At 37.9% G+C, this 27,951-nt stretch overlaps 1 protein-coding gene across 1 annotated transcript in view; it reads right to left on the minus strand.

Annotated features, from left to right (window-relative positions):
• Positions 1–27,951, minus strand: part of LOC124735050 (probable ATP-dependent DNA helicase HFM1) — a 108,716-nt gene that overhangs the window by 40,037 nt on the left and 40,728 nt on the right. Inside the window, exon 5 of the mRNA XM_047248558.1 lies at positions 6,369–9,393. Coding sequence (XP_047104514.1) covers positions 6,369–9,393 — 3,025 coding nt within the window. The remainder of the gene's footprint in view (positions 1–6,368; positions 9,394–27,951) is intronic.

Raw genomic sequence — 27,951 nt, forward strand, 5'->3', positions numbered from 1 at the left:
ACTACTCCACAAGTGCAAAATCTGGCAGCAAGGCTGAATTAAACTGAACATTATTGTCAGCATGCTAAATTAAAATATGTAAAGAACTATCATATTATGTATATAACCTTCCAATTTCTTGTAGAACTTTAGCATACATAGGATAAGCTGACATACCCATTCCATTAAATAAGGGAGAAGCCAACAAATAAAGGGCATAGACCCCTATCAGCAAATGCAAATATAAATAGGTACAAGCAAAAACACTGTACGTCTCCATACCGTGTCAATGTACAGTGTGGGGCAATTGTGTAGGTACATGGTGAAAGGCACCCCCCCCTCCCCCCCCGCCCCCCCCCCCCCCCCCCCAGATTTGGCAAAGCTAAAATTTATTTTTTAAAAAAGTTAGTTATCTAGAGAATTTCAATCTTCTAGTTACCTGCAGCTATATTGTATTCATTCATCCCCTTAGCTTTAGAAAAGCAGTAATACACTTCAAGCCATTTGGGGAAATCTCTACTCACATGACAACAACTCAAATATATATCCCTTCCAGGGAAAGACACTCTTAATGTACAGTTGGTTGTGACATCAGAGGATAGATTTCTTATGAAAATTATCTATAATTCCTTCTGTATGGATTAATGTTTCTATAAACTGCCAGAAGAATATTGCCCAGATTACAATACTGCCGTTATCATTCATGTTCTCAGGCAGTGATTGCAAAGTATCATTTATGTTTCTTGAGATCCATTGACATCTATCTGTTTTTTGAAGCAGAATACATGACTGACTGGAGGAGACAACCCAACATCAATCATCAGCAGTCAACTTTGATATTAACGTACAAATCCAGGTATTTTTCTTCAGAGCCCTGTTTTTAGGATGGGTCGTGGCTAAGAAACCATGAATTTCCTGAAGTTCCATCTATAATAAGGTTCTTTGAACTGTTGTCATTGACATAAGACTGATATTTCCCTGCATCTTTTGGACAGTGAGCTTGTTCTGTTGTAGCAGTCTGGTTTGCCATTGTAATGCAGCATTGACAATAACTGAAGTTCTGTGTACCAGTAAAACCTGAGACAAAAGTTAATTACAGTGGCAAATCAGACTGCTACAACAGAACAAGCTCACTGTCCAAAAGATGCAGGGAGCTATCAGCCTCATGTCTACTACAACAGTTCAAAGAAGCTTGTTATATATGGAACTTCAGCAAATTCATGGTTTCTTAGCCATGACCCTTGCTAAAAACAGGACTTTGAAGAAAAATACTTGGATTTGTAGATTAATATCAAAGTTGACTGCTGATGACTGATTCTAGGTTGTTTCCTCCAGTCAGACAATGAAGACACACTAAATGGTTCACAGACTTTGAAAAATTATTCTCCTTTGCAATGACAGTAACCAGTTAATGCATACAGGTAAAAAGAAAGTAATGAACCCATCATCAACTGGAGGGTTGGTCTGAACACCACAGTGCCTTATTGGGCATTGTCTTGCTGGAGGTGGTACATGCAACATTTTACTTGCTTCCAGCTCACTTAGAAAATACAAAATTTTAACTCTGTATGCACTCCTTTTGCATAATCTATACAGAGCATATAATGCTGTAAATGAAGTATAGCAGCAGTTAAGTTAGAATAATAAGTAATAACACTTCCCTTTCATTTGTTGTTCAGATATCAACAATAGTGGCGAGCAACTTTTCATGACAGAATAGCATTTTCCAGGTTTTTGTTATGTGAGATGCTTTTTGCAAGAAACTAATGGAATGATAAGCACAGTAATTTAACGTTCACTTGCATTTTAATGAATATTTGGTAATTTTTCCAAATACAAAACATACAGAGTTAAATTTAGTCTGAAATAGACTACTTCTGTTGACTTATTTGATTGACTATTTATATAGTTTTGACAATTATAATTAATATGATCATTGTTGAAATTATTGTCTTGTTGTTGTGGTCTTCAGTCCTGAGACTGGTTTGATGCAGCTCGCCATCCTACTCTATCCTGTGCGAGCTGCTTCATCTCCCAGTATGTACTGCAGTCTACATCCTTCTGAATCTGCTTAGTGTATTCATCTTTTGGTCTCCCTCTACGAGTTTTACCCTCCACACTGCCCTCCAACACTAAATTGGTGATCCCTTGATGCCACAAAACATGTCCTACTAATCAATCCCTTCTTCTAGTCAAGTTGTGCCGCAAACTCCTCTTCTTACCAATTCTATTCAATACCTCCTCATTAGTTATGTGATGTAGCCATCTAATCTTCAGCATTCTTCTGTAGCACCACATTTCAAAAGCTTCTATTCTCTTCTTGTCCTAACTATTTATCGTCCATGTTTCACTTCCATACATTGCTACACTCCATACAAATACTTTCAGAAATGACTTCCTGACACTTAAATCTATACTCGATGTTAACAAATTTCTCTTCTTCAGAAACACTTTCCTTGCCACTGCCAGTCTCCATTTTATATCCTCTCTACTTTGACCATCATCAGTTATTTTGCTCTCCAAATAGCAAAACTCCTTTACTACTTTAAGTGTCTCATTTCCTAATCTAATTCCCTTAGCATCACCCGACTTAATTCGACTACATTCCATTATCCTCATTTTGGTTTTGCTGACATTGATCTTATATCCTCCTTTCAAGACACTGTCCATTCCGATCAACTGCTCTTCCAAGTCTCTGACAGAATTACAATGTCTCCGGTGAACCTCAAAGTTTTTATTTCTTCTCCATAGATTTTAATACCTACTCCGATTTTTTTTGTTTTTTGTTTCCTTTACTGATTGTTCAATATACAGATTGAATAACATCAGGGAGAGGCTACAACCCTGTCTCACTGCCTTCCCAACCACTGCTTCCCTTTCATGTCCCTCGACTTTTATAACTGCCATCTGGTTTTTGTACAAATTGTAAATAGCCTTTTGCTCCCTGTATTTTACCCCTGCCACCTTCAGAATTGGAAAGAGAGTATTCCAGTCAACATTGTCAAAAGCTTTCTCTAAGTCTACAAATGCAAGAAACATAGGTTTGCCTGTTCTTAATCTATCTTCTAAGATAAGTCTTAGGGTCAGTATTGCCTCATGTGTTCCAATATTTCTATGGAATCCAAACTGATCTTCCCCGAGGTCGGCTTCTACCAGGTTTTCCATTGTCTGTAAAGAATTTGCGTTAGTATTTTGCAGCTGTGACTTATTAAACTGATAGTTCAGTAATTTTCACATCTGTCAACACCTGCTTTCTTTGGGATTGGAATTATTATATTCTCCTTGACGTCTGTGGGTATTTCACATCTTGCTCACCAGATAGTAGAGTTCTGTCAGGACTGGCTCTCCCAAGGCTGTCAGTAGTTTTAACGGAATTTTGTCTACTCCAGGGGCCTTGTTTCGACTTAGGTCTTTCAGTGCTCTGTCAAACTCTTCACGCAGTATCATATCTCCCATTTCATCTTCATCTACATCCTCTTCCATTTCCATAATATTGTCCTCAAGTACATTGCCCTTGTATAGGCCCTCTATATACACCTTCCACCTTTCTGCTTTTCCTTCTTTGCGTAGAACTGGGTTTCCATCTGAGCTCTTGATATTCGTACAAGTGGTTCTCTTTTCTCCAAAGGTCTCGTTAATTTCCCTGTAGGCAGTATCTATCTTCACCCTAGTAAGATAAGCCTCTACATCTTTACATTTGTCCTCTAGCCATTCCTGCCTAGCTATTTTGCACTTCCTGTCAATCTCATTTTTGAGACGTTTGTATTCCTTTTTGCCTGCTTCTTTTACTGCATTTTTGTATTTTCTCCTTTCATCAATTAAATTCAATATTTCTTCTGTTACCGAAGGATTTCTACTAGCCATCATCTTTTTACCTACTTGATCCTCTGCTGCCTTCACTACTTCATCCCTCAAAGCTACCCATTCATCTTCTACTGTATTTCTTTCCCCCATTCCTGTCAATTGTTCCCTTATGCTCTCCCTGAAACTCTGTTATTATCTTAACAAATTTGAAATCACACAAAAATTAATTCTGTTTCAGTTAGGTCACATTGTGGCACGCATGATGAAATGCTAACAGTTTGATCGCTAAAAAATAACAAAGCATTTGATAATTATGTCTGAAACTTATAAAATAAGCAGTTTTAACATTGTGTAGACTATAAGTCTTAGTTAATAAAATAACTAATCCGTTTCTAGTTTTACTAACATTTACAAGGTGTTACAGCAGTGGCCATTTTTAAGTTGTCTGTTTGTTTTTGTCTGAGATAATCTTTGAATGACAAATATAGTAACATTACACATCTGATTAAATGAGCTTTTACACATCTGACAAAAGAATTAACTTAGAGAGCAGCAAATGGTGATAGGTTTGCTAGTAATCAACAGAAATGAATCAACAAATTCATGAGTTTGAACATATATGTTAAGATACAGAATGTGAATTGGGTGATTTACTGAATATGGTATCCATCACTTCAGTAGTCTTTCTTGGTGTGCCACATTATATTGTCTTCCTTCCAACCTTTGACCTGACTTACCTTGCCAGTTATAGGGGCACCTACAGTTCAATGTGGTCTCCAAGCCATGGTGCAACTAGCTATTTTTTCACATTTACAAACATTGCCAGAGGTGAAAGAAGTGACAAGGGACAGGTAAATATTCTAGGACTGACTGAAGATTGAACTTGAGATTCACCACTGTTCCACCAAAGCATACAGACAACAACTTAATTATCTTTGGGAACTACTTCTCCAGATACATGCTGCTAATGAACTGGATACTGTAGAGATAACATCTAATAGATAGCCATAAGAAGGTGACTTGATAGTGTGTTTTCCATTCAAATTGTATGGAAAGTATAATAGTAGATTACTGTATCACTCTTTGGAGTTTCTAAAGAACATGTGGTGTAGGAGAGTGGTGCAGACCCAGTAACACAGTGAAAGAAGCATTGCAAAATTACCGCTTGATAAAAATAGTGAGATATTGATAGAAATGAGTAAATGAATTTGAATTTGGATAGTTTCAGTTTAGGAGAGTGCTCACTGAATTTATCTGGATTATATGTATATATTTTTATATATTTCTGCAGCTTGGAATGTTACCACTGATATTCATTGCTGGATAGTATGTAAACAGTGCACCAATGCAGTGAATGTGATCTGCAGTGGCATGTTTGTAATTACCTTCACCTTTAAATCGTCTCTTTCTCCACTCATGCCTCTCCTTCAACTTGTGGTCCTGCTATGCAGTGCCACTCACAGCTATAGCTAATTTCTTCACCACCTGCAGGAAAGCACTGTGATAATGAAATACATAACCATTTCTTTTCAAAATCCTTCTGTATTTAACAGTCCCCATAACACATCAAGTAAACATTCACATTTGTGCTCTTAATAAGCAAACTTGTCAGCAGATTGCTTGTTAGTTTCCCAAATTTAAGAAGGAAGTAAGTAATTAATTCAGTAATTCCATAGCTTCTTCTTTTGTTTAAAGAAACAATCTTTCAGGGCTCAAAAATTTCTGTTATTCTGTTAAGTACAAATTCTAAACCAACAAAAGAAGCTACAATATTTCCTAATAAAAGATTTGAAGTTTAGCATAGAATATATGTAACTCTTCTATTGGCACAAGGAAAAATGGCAGTGTTGCCAAAAAATCTGTTTTTAAAATTAATATTATCATTTTATTTAAAAGAACTGTACAGCTGAATCTGTGATAATAGTATTTAATAGGATTGTATTACATTAAATACATACACAATTACTATAAATATGACATCTGTTGGCACATGGCAAGCAGAAACTTGATTTAGATTCAAAAGATTCTGTTATGAACTAATACTGAAAATGTTTCATATTACTATCATCTGCTTAACTCTCCTGATAATTCAGGTAAAGTATTTTCATAACTGCTATTTCTACATTGGTGATCTTCAGATGTGCTGTAAAGTAATTCAGAACATCTTGGAAAGACCTAGAGTATTCACATTTTCAATTGATTATGTAATGGTACTCTCATCATTTAATCAGTTGCTCTTAATAATCATTCTTGTCAACTTATTCTACATACCTAATTTTTCCCAGTGGTTTGCGTAGCTGATATCATTTGTTCATCAATTGATTCTGTACTGTCTGATAAGAAGTACCCTTTTCTGATTTGCTTGGGCATGACTAATTTGCATACAACATGTGTTTCTCTGAGTTTCTTCCTTACATATTCTTGTGATGCACAGGTTTCCAATGCAAACATTATGTAATTCTACCCAGTAGAAAGTGTATTGCTCTTACTCATTGCTAGTTTACATAGGGGTAAAAGTTAATGCATGTGATTTTATTAATTTTCATTATTGACAATTGTTTCAGCCATCAAAATTTCAAAATTACTGTCTAGAATCTGTTCAATACCTAAATCAAAAGAAATTTGAAGTGAGCTGTCCACTGAAGAGCAGTATTTGCTAGAATTGCAGTTGTTATTTTTTATTTTGAGAGACTGGTTGTAGACTTCATTCAGGGCAGTTATTTCTTTTGCATCATCTTTTGGTGCTGCTGCAGTTACTTTCTCCTGCAATGGCTTTTCATGAGTGTTAATTTGGTTTTGATGTATAATGCAGTGTGATTGTTCTCTTTCTGGTAACTTAAATATTTTTTCCGCTATTTTGTTTGGTGTATCATCAGTTGAACCACTCCTTCTGTAGAAGCAATTTAGCATTTTAACATTACTTGTTACAACAGAAACAATGCTGGAGTCTTCCTTGCAGCTAGCTTGACTCACTGAAGAACCTTCGGACATGTTACCGTTTATCAACTGATTACCATACTTTTTGGGATTGATTTTGACTATCATGGGTTCTTGCTGTGCCGTGGAAGAGCAACTGTCTATGGAATATTGTTGTCCTTGATCAGAAGCATGTAAATGTGTATTGTTGTTCAAAAGTATTTCATGGGCCATGCGAGCCTTTTTGCTGTAATTAAGTGGAGGTTTTCTGAACTGCTTCTGCAATTGTAAAAATGCATGATTAGAAATTGTTTGACTCAATTTTATTGGTCTACAACATGGCTTATCAGTTTCATAAATCTGTATTGTTTTCTCTGGCCCTTTCTTAGAGTTAGTTGGAAATAGTTGTTTCTCTTTCAGAGGAGTATGCAGAAACAGTTCTAGAGAACAGTTAGGCTTGTCATTTTTGAGCCGAAATCTTTTGCCACCAGTTGTCTGCAAAAAATGATCTGTAGCTGCTTTGAAATCTAAGAATGAAGGACGTCGTTTCTTACTTTCTTGTGCCATGTTTTCTTGTACTGTTTCAGGAATATTTTTAGTGCACTTATAATCACTATTTCTTTCTTTATTAACTGTCAGATCTGGTTCAGCTGGTGGGGTTTCTGAAATCTTTAACAGTTGTATGGTTGTACGTACATCTATACCCACCCAGTATTCACTAATAACATGTACAAACACATCTTTAACTTTTTCTTCTATCTTTAATGTCCATCTTTGTTCACTGTCAATGATATGCACATCTTTGAGTCTCCTAAAAATGTGAAGTTTGTTGATTGAATCGCCTATTATCACACAAGGACCATGATTAGGACCTGCTGTATTTGCAGTCCTTATCGCTTCACTGTTACAAATTGAAAGCTCTATTTCAATATAATAAGTGTAGTTGAAGACAGTTGATTTTATTTTTATTTGATATTCTGGTAAATGCATTGCAGATTCCTGAAGTTTGTTTCCCATTGGTGGTGGCCGATTTAATATTCTCTCCAAATCTCTTGGATTGGAATCAGCAATATCTTTGAAAGATTTTTTCCCAGTCACCACCAATAATTCTGATAAAACAGGACCAATTCGATCTAACTGCCTAGAGACATAAGGGGAGTTTTCCCATAAGCGACAGTGGAAACATTTTGCTAAAACTATAGAATTTAGAACACCTCTGTAGCAAGATTTTAACAACATACAATGTACCAGGCATTTAGTTATACGTTGACCAATTCGTATAATATGAATCATTTCTTGGTGCAGAGATGGGTCTTCTACCGTGAGACATCCAAAAGCTGCCTGTATAAGACAATTTACTTTCATTTCTTTTGTCTTTATACGGCCTTTTAGAGGATAGCGTAAACCCACTTTATTGAGGGAATTCAAACATTTTTTGTCACTTGTCCGCAACTGGAACACAGAAAATTCTGAACAGCTTGTCACATGCTGAAGCATCTGTGATAAGTTTTCTTCTCCTGTCATTGTGCTAAAGATCTTCATTGTTTCAAATGCTATGTAATAATGTGCCATTAGGCGTCCTGTTTCTGTTGGTTGTACATCAAAAACATCCATTCTCACCAGGTGATTTGTTGCTAGTGCATTAAGTTCTCGCAGACACATTTCCTGCAGTTTGTTTTCTATGCCTTTTTTTGTAAAGTGTGTAGGGATTCCATAATACTGTGGGTTTCGTATTGCACGTACATAAAGGAAAGTGGAACGCATCCAATTCATAGCAACAGCTGTCTCTGTAATTGTACGAAGAACTACTTCTGAATTAATATGTTCTTTTAAATGTCGGTGTAGGTTGCTTTCTATTAAATCCTTGCCTTCAATAAGTTTTTCATATTTCTCTTTTTCATTTTCTTTTGTCATTATTATTGCTGTTGCTTCTGTATCATACTGTGGCCTTCCAGCACGGCCAATCATTTGAAGTACTTGGCTGTCTGAATAATTTGCATACACTCCTCCCATATAATGCTGTGTTGACTTGACAATCACTAGATGGGCTGGTAAGTTTACGCCAAGTGCTAATGTTGATGTAGCAACTAGTACAGGGAGGTAACCACTTCGAAATAGTGTTTCTATGACATAACGATCATTAAGATCCATGCCCGCATGATGGAAGCCCACTCCACAGTTAACACATTCTTTTAATTTATTTTCTCTTATATTTGAAATTGCTTTAATTATATGCTCTCTTTGACTAACATTAAAATGAAATGTTAACTGCTGACAAAGTGTGTCTGTTGTCTGAATGACTCCTTTCCTTGTGCTACAAAATATGAGTGTAGGCTTACCATCTGAGTACTGGAGCAGAAGTGGCTTTAACTTGTAGCTTAGTGATATATCGAATCGAAACTGGGACATATTTTGAGGACAGTTATAGCCTAGCACAATTTTATGTAATTTTACTGGACGATGTTCTTCACTTATTTTGAAATATTTTGCAGGATTATCAAACTTGCCAAGCCATGTAGCAATGTCTTCAATATTAGGGAGCGTAGCAGATACTGCTATGAAACGAACAGGAAATGGGAGACATTTGTGACTGATCTCAGGTTTCTTATAATTAAGTGTTTCTTCTATTATTTTCATACGGCTTATCACTGCTTCTATGATGGGTCCTCTTCTTTCTTCACTTAGAACATGGACCTAAAATTTGAATTATATACTTTTAGATAAAATTAACATAAACATTACTGTTGATGAATAATGCAAATAGCTACAGTAACAGAATAACAATTTGTGACTCATTGTATATTTCACCAACAATCATTAAGGGGTATGGGGCTCACAATGTCCTCCATGGATAAAATGATCATTAGTAACTTGAGATGTGCACTGACAGTCGAAAAAATTTTAGAGCACAGCCTTGCTGGATAGATTTATCAATATTGCAAAAACAGTTGTATTTCCTTTTTTTGTTGATAGTATTATACAGCTTCTATAATTTGTAGAAATGACATGAAATAGCACCTTAAACTGCTGTTCAATTTATTTGTCATTCTGTGACCAGTTTTGGCCAAAGGGCATTACCTAGCACAGATTTTTCTTAACTGAACAATGTCAAAAATATAATATTTAGTATCCCTCCACATATCTACATCTACATATCTTACCATTATTTATAAATATTTTATTTTTGACATTGTATACGTAACTCTTGAGGTTAACAAAAATCTTTTTTTGATGATGGTCTTTGACCAAAACCATTCGCTCAATAAAGAATAAACTGAGCAGTAGCTTAAAGTGTCAAATGATGTCATTTCTAAAAGTTGCATTGTCATTAGATAATAGTGAAAATTCAATGAACAATATTGCTGTTGAAACTTCCTGGCAGATTAAAACTGTGTGCCGGAGTGAGACTCGAATTTGGGACCTTTGCAAAGGTCCCGAGTTTGAGTCTTGGTCCGGCACACAGTTTTAATCTGCCAGGAAGTTTCATATCAGCACACACTCCGCTGCAGAGTGAAAATCTCATTCTGGAATATTGCTGTTTTTACAATAATTTTACTATATGGAATATACATAAAATGTCTTTATGAGAAGTATTTTAAGGCAGAATAGAATGGCACTTTTAAATTCAGTAGTGCTGTTGTTACATGTAGAACTCTGATATATGTTCAATAATTGAAGGAAGAAAGCATAAAATAATTTAATGGTACTTATTACTAAAAAGATAAGTTAAAAATTGGAAAAGATAGAAACTTTTGTGAGATTTAATTCTGTAGTTCTGCTTGAATATCCTAATTTTGAATCAATCTGTTTTCTGTACCTAGATTTATGCAACTTTGTCAGTTATAGCCATTCAACTTCAATGTCATGTAAAGCTGAAATGTTTTGCGGAGGGAATGATAAGGTTGGAACTGCATGTTAATCTCCAGATCTCATCTGAAAAACCTTCTGGAAGGAATGAAGAATTTTGTGTCTTCGTAGAGCATGATAATGTGTTGTATATGGGATATCAGAAGCTGAAGGGAAAATAGACTCTCAAAGCACAACAATTCAGAACTTTATTTGTTTCTTCTGTTTACACATCTTTCAAAATGCAACACCTCAAGTCAGAATACAGGAAACTTTACTAGTATTATATAGTAAACTGCACTTTCCTTTATTCTTATACCAGCAATGATAAGTGATAATTCTCATCAGGCCATAAATTACCCACTGAACGCCTTTTCTTTATCAATCCTCTCCTTTTCTGGTCCTTTTTTCACACAAATAAGTTCTCATTCAGTAAAAAAAATTGCAAGTAAGTCACTGAATCCAAAATTTGGTATTCCTGTTTTTGACTGATCTGTTGCAAAGGCTGATTATTTCTGCCTGATAGAGAAGCAGTTCCCTCAACTTGTTCATCAGCTGTTCTGGACTTCCTGTATGTGTAGGAAATTATGGGTAAGGAAAACCTGTTTTTAGTTTAGAACATAAATAACTTCATGGTGCACCCAGGGGGGTCTAAATCTCATAACATGAGGGGCAAGGAGTGCTCTTATTTTATATTTGTGCCAGTGTCACATTTTAAACATTGTGACATCCATTATGAGAAGTTATTTATTCTACAGAGGATATATAATAATGAGAGTTAATTAGGTGAAAGTATAGGGATAATTGAACTAAAAACATTTAAGTGAACACTGGTCTGCAGATGAGCCATTTGCAAGATAATTGCTAATGTGCCGTTGCAAGCTCCTACGGACTTAAGTATAAATTTTTCACTAGTTGGTGAAATGTATTTGAAACGTAAATGTTTTGGTTAGGTCCCCACCTAATTAGGTTCAAATTTCACCCATGACTTACTTTAACAAGAAATACAATAGCTCTTCAGCACATGATATGTTACAGTTTACTGCAGACTTGCATCTGTTTAAGAAAGTGTCCCACATGTCCTCCTCACATTTGGATGCAATACTACACTTGTCTATCAGTGAGTTACAGATTCTTTTAAATGGCCTTGGATTATCTCATAAATATTGACAAGACTGTAAAATTCACTGCTCCATTTCTTCAACAGTATCAGCTTGAGTACTGTATCCTTCACTTGTGAGATGACTCCAAATACAAAACTCTAGTGATTTGTGGTCATGTTACCTTGGAGGCCGAGGTACAGATCCTGCTCACTCTATCAATTTTTGACCATATTGCCATGTTACATGTCATTGTATATCAGCAACAAAATGTGCTGGTGCCCCATCATTAATGAACCTCATACCCACATCTTGGACCATGAGTGAAATTCAATGCTAATTTGATGGGGACTCAACCAAACAATATGTGACTACAAATTATAAATTAAAGCCCCTGCCTTGTCTGTCTGTTTATGAAGCTTAATCCCAGGAACTACTGTAGGGATTTTGATATGATCTTCACTAACAGATAAACTGATTCATGAGGAAGGTTTGTATATATCACTTATTAATATTTCATGCAAGTTGGCTGAACTATGATGATGATTGTCAATTAAGTTATGCTTCCTGAGAACTTTCCCGGCATGTGCTGCTTGAATTATGTTAGCTATACTAAAATTTGGAGTTAATATTCAATAACTTAACATTGTTTCCAAACTTTAATCATATGCAGTAGCCCACAAACTAATTTAGCACTGTGTGAGCCAAGTTGCCAACACGTAGATATGTGGGGCTGCAATGCAAAGTTAGGGGTGTTGCTAGTTTGTTTAGTTAAGACAAGACTTAATACTGCAATGTACAACCATATATATGCATATTGGCATGAGCCTGAATGACGAATTGCAGCACCACTGACAGCAGGTGAGAGGAGGATGTTCTCATTGTAATAACTCAGAAAGGCCGACACAATGTTGCAAGGCAGGCTAACTAGTGCTGCACAGGCTTGTGCAGCAAGCGGCAAGGCAGATTCCTCACTAACAGTGGCAGTGGTGTTTTAGGATACAACAAGAGTAGTGGTGCTTATACACAACAGGTGTCGACTGGAAGTACCGGATGATTTGTAATGAAATTATTCTCAGTCTCACAGCCTAACCAGGATGATGGGTCTGTACTGGATGAGGCTGTCACATGGACCTGCCAGCAGAAGTCATAAGTTCAAGGCCATGGCAGGGTAACAGCACAACACACTATGTTCCCCCCAGACTTAGTGCTATGATGCAACTGGCCATCCCAGAATAACTACAGCAATGTGGCTGCCTCCTGCCCAGGGGGCAGCAATTCACTACCTGGGCACACCAGTCGTCATTCACTATCACAGGATGGATGTCTTATCATGATGGGCATCCACTACTGTGGAGTAGATACACCATCATTTGGTACACACACAGTTGGCATTAGGACCATGCTGCTGTGAGTTGAGTAACAAGGCCGCCAGTGCTCAGTGGAGAACCTGTGTCAGCACTGAGCGGCATGCAAGCAGCCAGCGTAGCAGATTTCAGTGGCTAGCTGGCCACTGGCCTGGTGCACTATGTAGCACAGATGCTTCAATAAAGAACTTGTTTCATTTGTAGCTGTTTTCTCTGGAGCTTCCTGCACTCCCATCTCTTCTCCATCACCCACTCACACCATTCTGGCTCATAGCCACCCTTCCCTGCACTGGGATACCATAATATGGTTTTAGAATTTTTGTCATCATCTTCACTCAGCACAATGTCTGGACCACAACCTAAAGTACCAACACAATATGGTAAGTGAGAAAACATTTGGTAGTGTTTTGGAGGTTGTAACAGACATGGAAGGGAGGCATGACTGTCTTCATAATTTAAAGATTACATTTTTTTTTAGGATTGCCTTATCTGACATTGATGGAAATACAATGAAATTTTATGCACCTCATGTCTCTTAGATTTATATGTGAATATTTACCAATAACAAGCAAAATGCTTGAAGGTGAATAAATTCTAAATTTTAAGGGTAATTGTGGAGAGCAGTATTTAGTGTCTGTAGGGTGTACACACTGTAACTTGCTTGGACATACTGAGCCATACTGAGTCAGTGCCTCTAACCTGTTATACAGGTCATTTTTATGGTCCTATTGTACGGCACTGTAGAGAGTCTATGTGTTTCAAGAAACAACATACAGAGTAGTTTATGATGATTTTTTGGAGTTGTGAATCCTTGTTGTATTATTTTGTGTAATGGAAAATAAGAGTGTTGCATTGGCAGAGTGAGAGACACAAGATGTCCCAGAGCCAGAAGCAGTACAGAAGAATTACATTAGTACAGATATTGTTAGAAAAGGTAGGCAACTGACATCAGATAATATGCAGTAACATGAGCAGTTGACAGCTCAGGATGAATAGTTAGCATTGTTTCAAGTACCACACCATGAGGTGGATCCAGCTTATGCAGGATTAGTTGTTCCCTTTACTGGAACATCATCTGAGGAAGTGTGGTCATTCTTAGAGTTCCTTAAAACATTGTCAGAAATGGCTGATTGGACCAAAAGTCAGTTGTAACAGGTAGTGACTAGTGGGAGAAGTGAAAATGTATGTGAGGCTTACAGACGCATTAAAGAATGCAGCAAACTTGGAATCACTGGAGAAGGGCTTTATAAAGATGCAAGAAACAGAACAGTGTGAGGCATTCTTGGAAGCAGTTGAACATTACTACGAAAAGGCATGGGGAAATTGTGAAAGATTTTGCAGACAGGATAAGGAAACGAAATGAACGCATCAACAAGTTGGGGCAGAGTAATGCAGCAAATGCAATTTTGTTGCAAGAAGCTGAGCAGAGGGTGCTCAATGCTCTTATGAAGGTGTTGCCATTGGACATATCAAGGGTGCACACAATGCACCAAAAGATCTGCATTCTGCTATTAGGTTAGTGATGGAAAGCAATGAAACTTTTATCCATTATGGCTGGGGAACACTGCGACTGCGATGAATAAAGGTTTCTTGAAATTACTGCATCCAGATGACTGGTTGCAGTAATTTCAAGAAGCCTGGAATGCAATGAAATTGACATATCAACATGGATATGAGATAGACGTGGGATATTTTTGGTGAAAATTAAGTGTTACAGGCATGGGTGGAAGGGGCAATTATAGAGGCAGTGTCGCCAGCCACAGGAAAACAGGGGGAATTGAAGGTATCACTAGCAGAATTTTGGTAATGGGTGTAGGGGTGGATGAGGAGGCGATAAGCAGTCATTAAACAGAAGGGGAAACACAAAGACCATCTAAAGGCATTCCCATTTACTTAGCTGCAACAAATACTTGAGGTGAGGTGGAGCATGCAGTAACAGCTGTTGTAAGAGGTAAGCAGTACAAGCTTTTATGGGACACAGGGATGTGTGTGTGGGTTGTCAGGAGAGACTTGATGGGTCAGAGGCAGTGGCACCTGTCATGTGGATAATGATGTGACACTGTTAGGGTTGATGGACGTTGGTCAGTATGTGCATTAAGCTCGCTCGTTACTCATGACAATGGCAGCTGCTTGGGAATGGGACAGCAAGTAACTCATGGATTGAGCGTAGGTGCTCATGAGTGAGGCAACTGAGTCATATTGATAGTGGATGGGGAAATCGGCCAGGTGTGGTAATCAAAGGTCTTCAATGAGAACTGCATGTATGATGTGTACAGATTTGATGCATTCATTATTTCATCTTCATAATATTTTGAGCTTTGCATTTCCATGCTGTCTTGTTCAGAAACATTGCAGAAGCAAGGAATAGTCATATGAGTTGAGCAAGTGCCAAGAAGTAAAAATTTTCTCTGCTATAATCAAACTCAATTTATGAAGTTATTTCATGGCTGTTTAATGGAAGAAATAACATTCTGTATACTTAAATGAAAAATAAGATTAAAACTACTTGAGTAGTAAATGATCAAATGAAATCAGTAAATGAAGTATAGGTTGAAGATAATGTAATACGGAATATAATATATCTATATGTCTAGAAAGCAAAAATCTATTGGTAACAGAAACTTCTGAATACAAACCTGTATGTTATATTTATAGTATACAAGTGGAGATCGTTTACACATATTAGGTGTGTTCCATCTCCTATGATCTGACTGTTTTTATTAAACAGTTTCCTTGTCCCTCTTATTGTTATGAATTTATAAAATGTCGTTGATACATTTTGGATTGATATGAGCAATGCTTGTTTCATACAGTTAAGTCTGTACTGCTAAAATTTCTTTTGCTTGCAGCACTACTAGTGGGAATGCAAAGGATTTTTTTTATTTTTTTTTATTTTTTTATTTTTTTTTATTTTTATTTTTTTGACAGCAGCAAATTCTCAAATTCATTTTTTGGTGAATGAAATGAATCTAACATCAGGTAGATGCTGTTTCATCAGTTCAACATCTTGATGTAATGTTTTTTTCCAAACTTGCCATCAAATCAGAGGATTTCATATATATCCTTCAGTTCTGCGCACTGCCTGGATGGATTCATAAACATCAGGCAATTCTTCACTAAGGAACTTGTCATTCAGTGTCTTAATGCTGTGTTTATGCAGTGCACTCTGCATGGCACACATTTATGATGTTGAAGAGCTTTCTCATGTTCAGCCCTTGATCCACCACAAATTTCATTTGTTTAGTTCCAGAGGAGATATATCTGTCTCAGGCAATTTTTCACGTAACTCTCTAAGAATATTTTCACTTGTTTTTGAAATGGCTACAAACTTCATTGTCAGGAGCACATTAATTCTCAGTTCAGACCTGTCCTCAGAGTCTACAATAATACTAGGATGTGACAGTCAGATAATGTACATGCGATAATTGTCAGTCCAAAGATCGCACATCATAGAACACTCTTTTTGGACAATAGCTTTCTTTACTTGGGGTAAGACCACACTTCTCATTCAATATACCTTGTATATGGTGAGAGACAATTCTCAAAGAAGGCAAAATCTCTTGTACTCTCACTGTTCCATACATGGCACCAGTATTGATTTGATGAATTCATTATTTCATCTTCACAATATTTTGAGCTTTGCATTTCCATGCTGTCTTGTTCAGAAACATTGCAGAAGCAGGGAATAGTCATATGAGTTGAGCAAGTGCCAAGAAGTAAAAACATGTGAAAGGCTAATAAAGTCTTCCCCACTAACATTGTTGAACAGCCATAGTTCCAACGCATGCATTTTCACACACTTGTCCCTGATTGTGTCTTTATTGCTGTTTGAAACTGTTGTAGATTTTGAATGTGACACACTTTTGCACATAGTCTTTTCATGCATGTTGTGCTTCTCTTGTATATGAGTAGCACTTTGCATCCCTCTCTTTCACACTGTGTTAGATCAGAGGATCACACATATCTGTTTCAGCCACTATCTGTAATTGAAAATAGCAGTAATAAACATCTTTTCTGTCAAATAAATTTCCTGTTTTTTTCTCATATCTTTTTAAAATAATTAAGCAATTTTTTTTGAAAATATAAGATAACATAAAGTGGAAAATATTATGATTATTGTTTCCACAATGTCCCAAGTTGAAATCGGGTAGACAGTACCTTAAGTACATTATAAATATCATTCAGATCTCAATAAAGTCGAAGGAACACATTTTCTAATTCCATTAAAAATAAATATCGTCCATTTTATTTTATTTTTTAAAGTGACCTTTGTCCATGACTGAGCTGTTCAAATTTATTTTGAGCTGAGTTAACTTAAATTATACTGTGAGCAAAAGATATGTAACAGTTTTTATAGTTTGTAATGAGCACATCCCATGTCTTGGCTATCTGTCATTAATTGTGTTTTCTAAAACTTTGAATAAAATGTTAATAAATTTGGCATCAGACACATAAAAACAAAGCATAGATAATGAAAAATTACAGTGCACCTTCATAATATTGTTTGTCCATTAGAGAAGAAGGCACTTTCGCAAATTAAGACTTTAATAGCTAGAGGCTCTTTGATAAACTTTCAATCAGTGGACCTGATGGCTCTTCAAAATATGCATTACTTATTAATTCAACTTATGTAATGACTTAATAATTTAAATCAGGCATTCACAATATCTGGTAGACAACGATTTATTTACACTAACTAATACAGATCGTACCTTTCCCAGAAAGTCTTAAACAGACAAAGCAGAGTATTTCTGGCTCACTTACTCCCAAAGCATATTTGTTATGAGCACACAAAAGACCGCATTCATAATAACATTTGCAAATAAACTGCATACTCTCATAATATACCACTAGCTTTAACCCATGACTGTTCAGAAAATAATAGAGGCCTGAAAATAGATCTTGAGCAGTCTTGTGTGACATGGCTACATGAGTACACTTCAGGAAAATCAGATAACATTATCATGCAGACCTTGTTCATCTAAAATGAAATCTACACAAATTCCTAACAAAATTCAGCTAGTACATGTAACTTCTTCTAGCAGGAAATACCCTGGCTTGTTCCAGGTCCATCCAGAGAACATACATCACATCTACTAACATTCACAGAATGTCCTCTTTCATCATTATAGCTCTGTAAGAAACAGCACTGGATTGTCTGTGACTCACACAAGTCTCAAAAGTACAGTGAAAACTTGTAACAGGCAAACCGCGGCAGGCTCACCCAGGTCCATTGCTCCTCGTGGCCGTTAGTATGGTTCACGACAGTAACGAGCTATGATTGAGCGTGAAGGCTGAAGTGACTGCCTCCAATGGACATAGATTTTCATGTAGGGACTGTTTGCTTTAAGTGGTGTAGAGAGATTACTGCATGTAAGCGAAGACTGCAGTATAATCCTGGGATTTGTCTTTTTGTATCAACATTGTGCTGTAACTGACTTTTGTCAACATACGGTAGAACTTAGTAGAATGACATACCAGCTAGGGAAAGCTGTTGCCAGTATAGAAATGTTGTGAGGGTTGTCTAGCATATTAGACAAACCAGTTGAACCACATACAATTGCACTAATACTTGATTCAAATGATTAAGTGCCAGGTGGTACCGAGAAGGCACTTTAGTGACTGTGAAGCTAGATCTACTTGTGTGTAAGTTACATGTTCTAAAACTTCTAGAAAAGAATGATGGATTAGATCCAGCAAGATAGATGGAGAAGTGAAGATAAAGAGGGGGATGTTGATAACAAGTTTGGATGATCCAGATGAGGATGGGTGGTGCACAAGGAGTGTGGACCACAAGCAACCCCAAACCACAGTTAAGACTCCAATAGTATGAAAGTCGAGCATCTAAAGGGAGTAGAGAGAGAGAGGGTGAATGGAAGAATTGTCTTTTGAATTTGAGGATTTTTTCCCCATAGTGTCTGTTGTAAGAAATGCCTGTGACTTGATACTAAATGGCACCAGTGTATCAGAAACCATATTGCATACAAAGGCATTTTCAGCTGATTATGGAAGATTTTACTAACAAGTAGTTAACTGATGGGATAATAGAAGAGAGTAGTAGTATGTGGGATGCAGGAGTCATGGTTGTACCAAAAACTCTGTGGATTGTTCTAGACAATACAGGTCCTGCCATGATTACCATCACTTGAACAGCAAGACCATAACAGATTCATACCCCATCCCCAACATTACCATAACCATCAATAATCTGGGCCAATGTAATTTCTTTTTGATCATGGATTTAAACAGTGGTTACTGTCAATTGGATGTTGTTTCTGAAGACACACCAAAGAACATTTTTGGTACCATGGGGCACTATCAGCTCAAGAGAATGACCTTTGGATTGAAAAATGCACCTACAACATTTCAGTTTTAGGTGGTGTGTTTGGAGGTTTGAAACCAAGCCAGTATCTACTTTACTTAGACAGTACCACTGAATTCACAAAAGACATGGAGCACAATAAACAGTGTCTGAAGAAAGAGATTGAGGGCTGTGCATCTGTTGTTGAGCACAGAGAAGGTCCATTTTGCATTAGGAGAGGTAGGGTACTTGGGCCCTGTAATTAGTAAAGACAGAGTAATGATAGATCTGAGTCTTGTGCTAGCTACATGGGAGGTCCCAGTGCCTAAGCCATTTAAGGAACTACAATCTTCTTTGGGGATCTCAAATTGCAGCAGGAAATTTGTGAAAGGGTTTCTGAAATAGCACAAGTACTCACATAGTTGTTAAGGAAAAGTGTGAAATTCATGTGGACAGGAGAGTGCATTTGAAGAATTAAAGAGATTTTTACCACCCAGACCAGTTTCTATAAACAATCAATATATTTTCCTCACACATTTTGAGTAACTTTGTCTACTTTGTTGAGGACATTATTTACACTTCTGCGCCATGTAAATGTACCTTTCGACTATTAATTCATGCAAATTTACTTTCCTTACAACATTGTAGTATAATTGTCTTCTCAATAGCCCTGGAATCAGAAATTAAAAATCTGTTCACCTCAGAAGTTTTTTATGCAATAACACACATCCACACAAACATCTTTGTTCAAAGATAAACATTTAATTCAGTTTGTATGAAAACTTGCACAATCAGAATTGTATCAATGACAGAAGATTTGTTGCAACCTGTTTTATTACATAAGGCAAAAAAAATCCATTATAAAACATACATTTTTGACGCAAACAATGGAAAACCCAGGATGGAATGTACCAATATTATGAAAAGGAAAGTTGCTACTCACCATATAGCAGAGATGCTGAGTCGCAGATAGACACAACAAAAAGACTGTCACAAATAAGCTTTCGGCCAGTAAGCCCTTTGTCAAATCTAGGCAACACACACACACACACACACACACACACACACACACACACACACACACACATGTGCACGCACACACACAGACACACACACACACACACATACACACACACACACACACAAAAGAATTTCACACACACGACTGCAGTGTCTGGCAACTGAAGCCACTCTGTGAGCAGCAGCACTAGTGCATGATGGAGTGGTGACTGGGTAGGGGTAAGGAGGAGGTTGGGCAGGTGAGGTGAGGAACAGTGAAGTGCTGCTGGAGAGCATGCAGGGACAAGGTGGAGAGAGTGTAAGGCAGCTTTGTGCAGTTTGGTGGTTAGACGGAACACAGGAGACAGGTCAGGGGAGAGGGGGTGGAGGGGGATAGCAGAAAAGGAAAGAAGTAAAAAGAATGTGTGTGATTGTGGAATGAGGGCTGTGTACTGCTGCAATGGGAACAGGGAAGGGGCTGGATGGTTGAGGACAATTACTAACAAAGGTTGAGACCAGGAGGATTACAGGAAGGTAGGACATATTGCACGGAAAGTTCCTATCTGCGCAGTTCGGAAAAACTGAGGTTGGTGGGAAGGATCCATTTGGCACAGGCTGTGAAGCAGTCACTGAAATGAAGGATATCATGTTGGGCAGTGTGTTCAACAACACAGTGACCCAGTTGCTTCTTGGTAACAGTTTCTCGGTGGCCATTCATGCGGACAGACAGCTTGTTGGTTATCATGTCCACATAGAATGCAGCATAGTGGTTGCAGCTTAGTTTTTAGATCACAGATAGCTCTGCCTTTGATGGGATAGGTGATATTTGTAACTGGTCTGGAGTAGGTGGTAGTGGGAGGATGTATGAGACAGGTCTTACATCTAGGCCTATTACAGGGATATGAGCCATGAAATAAGGCTTTGGGAACAATGGTTGTGTAGGGATGGATGAGTATATTACATAGGTAAGAGGGGTGGGAAGGATGATGGGCAGGACATTTCTCATTTCAGGGCACAATGAGAGGTGTCAAAACCCTGGTGGAGACTGTAGTTCAGTTGCTCCAGACCTGGGTGCTACTGAGTTATATGGGGTTTGCTCCTCTGTGGCTAGACGGTGAGACTTTGGAAGGAGGTGGGAGATCAGAAGGGTTAGGCATGGGAGATTTGTTTTTGTCAGGGTTGGTAGGATAATTATGTTCTGCAAAGGTAGTGTTCAACATACTGTTCCTGCATTATTGCTTGGTTCATGGAATCCCTCATATGGCCTCACCAAGTTAGCCATCTCCAGCTGCCATCCCTCCTTCCAAAATGACCTCCATATGTTCAGATTCTGCCAATCCTTAGCCCTCACCTACATAGTCCTGTAAAACCACATCAACCAAGCCCAAATCTCCGTGCAATATCTTCTCTCCATCCGCAAGATTCTCCTGCTATTCAATCCCAAATTCCTGGAACCCATAACACACATTGAAATTCTTGCCCTCCAGGAACTAGAGCAACATGCACAATGCCAACTCAAAAAAACTCTCCACCCTGCACACTTCCTACTCCCACCTTCACGTATCACTCTCCACCATCTCAATAACAAACTCTAAACCTCCACCACATGCCCACTTAGCTGATAAACCCTGTCTTGTAAACCTACTACATTTATCCCACCCTGAGAAAGCTTCCTGCCACAACCACAAAGAATCCAGAACCTAAACAGACCCAGAAAACGGTCATGAACCTTTCTCCAGAAGCCTTAGCCCCGCAGAAATATCAGTTCTTTCCAAAGGTCTCAACTTTTTCCCCACTCCCAAATTCAATCATGCATCACTTGTAAATGACCTTCTCTCCTTCTCCTGGACCCTACAGTAGAAACACTTTTTTGCCACCAAACCTACCAATCAGACTCAACCAAAGACCAATGTTGAACCCAGTCTAACTCAGTTCACTCCTCCATCCAATTGTGCCCCACTTTCCCCAAATCACCCCCTGTTGACTTTTCAGAATTTCTTATCTTCAAACCTTGCATCATGATCATTCCCCAAATCCCTCAAAATGCAAACTAACCTTACATCTGCAGAAAGAGCCACAGTCCAACAGCTAAAAACTGATCCTGACCTTATAATTCTATCTCAAGACAAAGGCTCCACCACTATTGTTTTGAATCATGAGGATTACCTGGCAGAAGGACTCTGCCAGCTGTCAGACACCTTCATATAAAACCTTGCCACAATGACCCCATTCCAGAAATCCAGCAAGACCTCGAGTCACTCCTCACATCCTTAAGTCCATCCCAGAACCTCAGGCCCATCCCAAGATCTCCCCCCAGACTCCATTTCTCTTCTCACCCCTATCACTCCACGCACTCTTACCTTCTACAAGCTTTCTAAAGTCCATAATCCCAAACACCCTCCTATATGAAAGATTCCAACCATTTCCTCCACTGATGCTCCACAGTTCCTGTCCCTTTACCATATGGTACCAGCTCATCACTATTGATGCCCACCTCCCTTTACACTAACATCCCTAATGTGCATGGCCTTACTGCTATTGAACACTACCTTTCCAAATGCCCAGTGGATTCCAAACCAACAACCTTCTTTTTTGTCGCCATGACCAACTACATCTTCTCCCACAAATACTTCTCCTTTGAAAGCATTACCTACAAACAAATCTGGGGTATGGCTATGGGCACCCACATGGCACCATCCTATGCCAACCTGTTCATGGGACATTTAGAGGAATCCCTCCTAAACACCCATAATCATAAACCCATCACCTGGTTCAGATTCATTGATGAAACCTTTGCGATGTGGATCAAGGGCGAGGGCATCAAATCCACATTCCTCCAGAACCTCAATAGCTTCTCCCCATTTGCTTCACCTGGTCCTACTCAACCCAACAAGTCACCTTCTTAGAAGTTGACCTTGACCTCAAAGATGGCTACATCAGTACCTCTGTCCATATCAAACCTACTAACCACCAGCAGTATCTCCACTTCGACAGCTGTCCCCCATTCCATAACAAGAAGTCCCTTCCATACAGTCTAGCCACTTGTGGTTGTCGCATCTGCAGTGACAAGCAGTCCCTCTCAAAATATACTAAGGGTCTCACTGAAGCCTTCACAGAACATAATTACCCTCCCAACCTTGAATTACACTCTGATTTACACAACTAAATTACACTTTCCATCAGATTTTTGACTACCTCTCATCGTGCCCTGAAATAAGAAGTGTTCTGCCCACAGTGGTATTCCACCATCCACCAAATCTACACAATATACTCATCCATCTCTACGCAGCCACTGCTCCCACCACCTTACCTCATGGCTCATATCCCTGTAATAGACCTAGATCCAAGACCTGTCCCGTACATCCTCCCACCACCACCTAGTCCAGACCGGTTACAAACATCACCTACCCCTTCAGAGGCAGAACTATCTGTGAAACCAGACATGTGATCTAAAAGCTAAGCTGCAACCACTGTGCTGCATTGTATGTGGACAGACAACCAACAAGCTGTCTGTCCACATGAATGGCCACCGACAAACTGTGGTCAAGAAACAAGTGGACTACTCTTTTGCTGAGCATGCTGCCCAACACGTCATCCTTCATTTCAATGTCTGGTTCACTGCCTGTGCCATATTTATCCTTTCCACGAACACCAGCTGCATTGTATGTGGACAGACAACCAACAAGCTGTCTGTCCACATGAATGGCCACCGACAAACTGTGGTCAAGAAACAAGTGGACTACTCTTTTGCTGAGCATGCTGCCCAACACGTCATCCTTCATTTCAATGTCTGGTTCACTGCCTGTGCCATATTTATCCTTTCCATGAACACCAGATTTTCTGAATTGTGCAGGTGGGAACTTTGGCTGCAATATATTCTATGTTTCCATAACCCTCCCGGCCTCAACCTTTGTTGGTCACTGTCCTCGACCATCCAGTCCCTTCCCTGTTGCCATTCCAGCAGTACACAGCCCTCATTCCACTGTCACACATAGTCTTTTTACTTCTTTCCTTTACTGCTATACCCCTCCCCCTCACCCCCACTCCTCATCTGTCCCCTGCACTCCATCTAACCTCCCAACTGCACATAGCTGCTCTACCCTCTCTCCAACTCGTCCCTGCACACTCTCCAGCAGCACTTCACTGTCAGTGACTACTACCCTACTATTCCTCCCCCTCCCTGCCCAGCCTCCTCCTTACCCCCAAGCAGTTGCTACTCCATCATGCACTGGTGCTGCTGCTCACAGTGTGGCTTCAGTTACCAGAGACTGCAGTCATGTGTGTGTGAACTGCGTTTGCGTGTGTGTGTGTGTGTATGTCATCTAGTTTTGACGAAGGCCTTACTGACTAAAAGCTTATTTGTGACAGTCCTTTTGTTGTGTCTCTCTATGACTCAGCATCTCCCCGTATGATGAGTAGCAACTTTACTTTTCATAAATTTTTGATTGTAATTTTATAATGTGACACTGACAAGAATGAAATTTGGTGCCTGTAATTGTGTTGTATTATTTAATGTGGCATGGCAGTATCCCCACAGGTTAGTTCTTGTGGAGAGTTGTTATGGAGCTAGGCCTTGTGGAAAGTTGTTGGAGTTAAGCTGCATTCAGTACAGCAGGATATGTTAAAATCAATATACTTTATTGGATTTTGTCAATATAATGGAAATGATTTTCAAAGTTGTTAGTACACATTGTTTGTATTTAGAGTGGCACTTTTCCTGTTCCTACTTGCAAAATGAACCCAATTAAATAATTGCATTGCAGTGAAGCAAGATAATCAATACTCACCCCTACAACAATGACAAACATCTAAGATAGCAACAATGTAGGAAAAGATAGACTGCTACTTACCATAAAGGAGACATGTCAAGTTCCAGACAGGCATGATTAAAAGACACTCACATATAGCTTTTGGCCATGGCCTTCATCAGTAAACAGAGACACATACACAACATTCCCACACATACATCACGTACACACAACCACCAACTCCATAATCTTGGGCCGGTTTCAATCATGCCTGTCTGCATCTTGACACGTCTTCTTTATGGTAAGAAGCAATCTATCTTTTCCTACATTGCTGATCTTCCTATCTGGCGTTTCCTCGTTTGATTAACATCTAAGATAAGCAGCATTCTACTACAAACAGTAGTATACTCTTCAAAGGGCTATTAAAATCAAAAGTCAGAAAGGTATGTTATTTTTTGTAAAATTTAAAGTTTTAGATGAGTTGTTATTGCACAGAAAATAAAAGTGATGTTTAGTGAAGAACTGAAATAAATTTCTAGACTTTATGAAAATAATTTTGGTTTTGTTGTTTAGCTGATTAATTATTGTACTCTACTTTTATTATTTCATATGTTTTGCTTGTTGTCTAGTACAATTATATGTTGAGCGTCTGTCTCCTGAATGCTTGTTGCCTTACTTAATATTCAGTACTGGAAATATGATTTGAAGTTGCAGAATGCCTTTGATATTACACTGTGTAGCGATTAATGTCAGAATTAGGTTGTGTTATGATGATTTTATAATTTAAAAACCAGGCTACGTGACATATTTAGCTAGGATTTGGCGTTAACTATTTTGTGATTGCTTTATTCACAGGTTACACTTTTGTGCTAACTGCCAGAGGGACATACGTTCTTTGTTTGTCATACGCAGTAGCCTGCACAGAGTCTTGAGTTTTTGTAGCACTGTTTCCACTTTTGTCTTTCGTGCTGCATCCTCTTTTCTTCTGTCAACCTGTTAAAGTTATCTTCTACTATCATTCCAGCCATCTGTTCTTAGTTATCAGCCTTGAATAACTATTCTTCTGATCATATGATTAATATTAATGTACCCAGACATGAGTTAAAGATGTTTTCAGAACATTGTTTTACTGATGTTACTGTTACTCAGGATGCCATTTTGGATGTTCTTTATGAAATGTGAGGCTAATTACATGAAGGCTTTGCAGGCAATTTTTCCTGATCTGTGACTATTTGGAAGTTTTCAGACCAACAAGTTGTCAAGAAAGACATACTATGTCTTGTTGAGAAAAGTCTCTTTACTGCTCTGCAGCATAACATTTACGTTTGTATATTGTGAATGCTAATGATTTATTACTAATTTCTGCTTTACTGGCTTTCAGTATTTTGTGATGTAAGTAAAGCTGAGATATAAACATTGAGTGCCTTGCACTTTTGTTTTACTTGTAAATTATGCTGAGAAAGGTGTAGGATTTCATGTTAGAGAGTATTTTAGATATGCAGTCTGAAGAATTTATTCTTTTACTGTACTTAGTGATTATGGTAGGTGACAGGTAGAGTAAGGGACTCTTTAATGTACATATTGTTGACTTGATGATTTACTATGATATTAAATTGGTATTAATATTATGATTTGTACAAGACTGTGATACTTGTTACGGTAACATATACGTGATGATTTTTGCTGCAGTTGTTAGTGTTAGGGATTTTATAGCATTATATTGTCACAGTGATGACTTCAACTATGTGATGATTAACATTTAGGAAAGTGTACTACTATTCACTGATAGTGTCATTAATTAATCAAACTTCCACTAAATCAAGACCAAGTGAAACTCACATTAAAGAAAAATGAAAATGCCAAATTCATTAAAGATAATGACTTGATAATGACTGTGGAAAGGAAGCTAATGTTACCTGCAGAGGACGTTGATCTGAAGTTAGGAAAGCTTTACACTATTTGTAAGTAATTTTCACACTTACAATCATATTTTGTATTTTTATTATTATAATTTTCTTGCTGAGTTGATTAGGATATCTGGTTGCTCAAGGAAAAGAATAAATCAGAGGAAGGAATAAAATGTGAAAAGCACAAACTAAAATACGTCAACATAATCTTTCCATTTTATGTATTAAGTACATTTGTGTTTTTGTAAATAACTGCCCATACATTGGATATTATACTACATTTTCTGTCACTGAGAAGGGAATGTGTCTTGTGGCAATTATGTTGATTGCATATTTACTTTGGGAACAGCAAAGCTATAATTAATGGTACATGTAAGAATGAACAAGAGGGATGAATTTGAAAGCTTTCAGTGGTCTCTCTCTAACTGCAACAGCAATTCATTGGTCATATTTCTTACGAATCAGATATGTGACTGCCCATGATGCATTTTTTCTTTGCATCTTGTGTTTAAATATTTCACTTTGTCTTTGAAAAAGTTATTGTATATGAAAGAAAGAAGTACGTTCATGTTAATAAAGTACAAACAATATGAAAGTGTAAAGTTGTTGAGAGCTAATTAGCTTAGCAAAAGAACTATTGTGTTAATTTAGTGGAGCTATGATGTAATGAATATTCCAATTGGGTGAGAGATGATTAAGATGAAATACTGTTACTAATTAGAAAGCAGTGAGGAAGCTTTGTGAGTGTGCATTTTGCATAGAAGGCGTCACAGAATTTACTGCAGTATATCTAAAATGGGACAGAGAATATATAGCAATTATTGGCGTGTACAGGTCACCTGATGTATGGATGCCTTTTTTAAAATCTGTCAAACTCTTGCTGATTTTATAAATTTTCTGGGTTAAATGACCATGTAAATATTATAATAAATTGGGATATAAATACAGACTTATTAACCAATGACACCTACCCCAAAAAGCTAC

Source organism: Schistocerca piceifrons, chromosome 1 (assembly GCF_021461385.2).
Source record: "Schistocerca piceifrons isolate TAMUIC-IGC-003096 chromosome 1, iqSchPice1.1, whole genome shotgun sequence".
In the NCBI taxonomy this organism is placed as follows: domain Eukaryota; kingdom Metazoa; phylum Arthropoda; class Insecta; order Orthoptera; family Acrididae; genus Schistocerca; species Schistocerca piceifrons.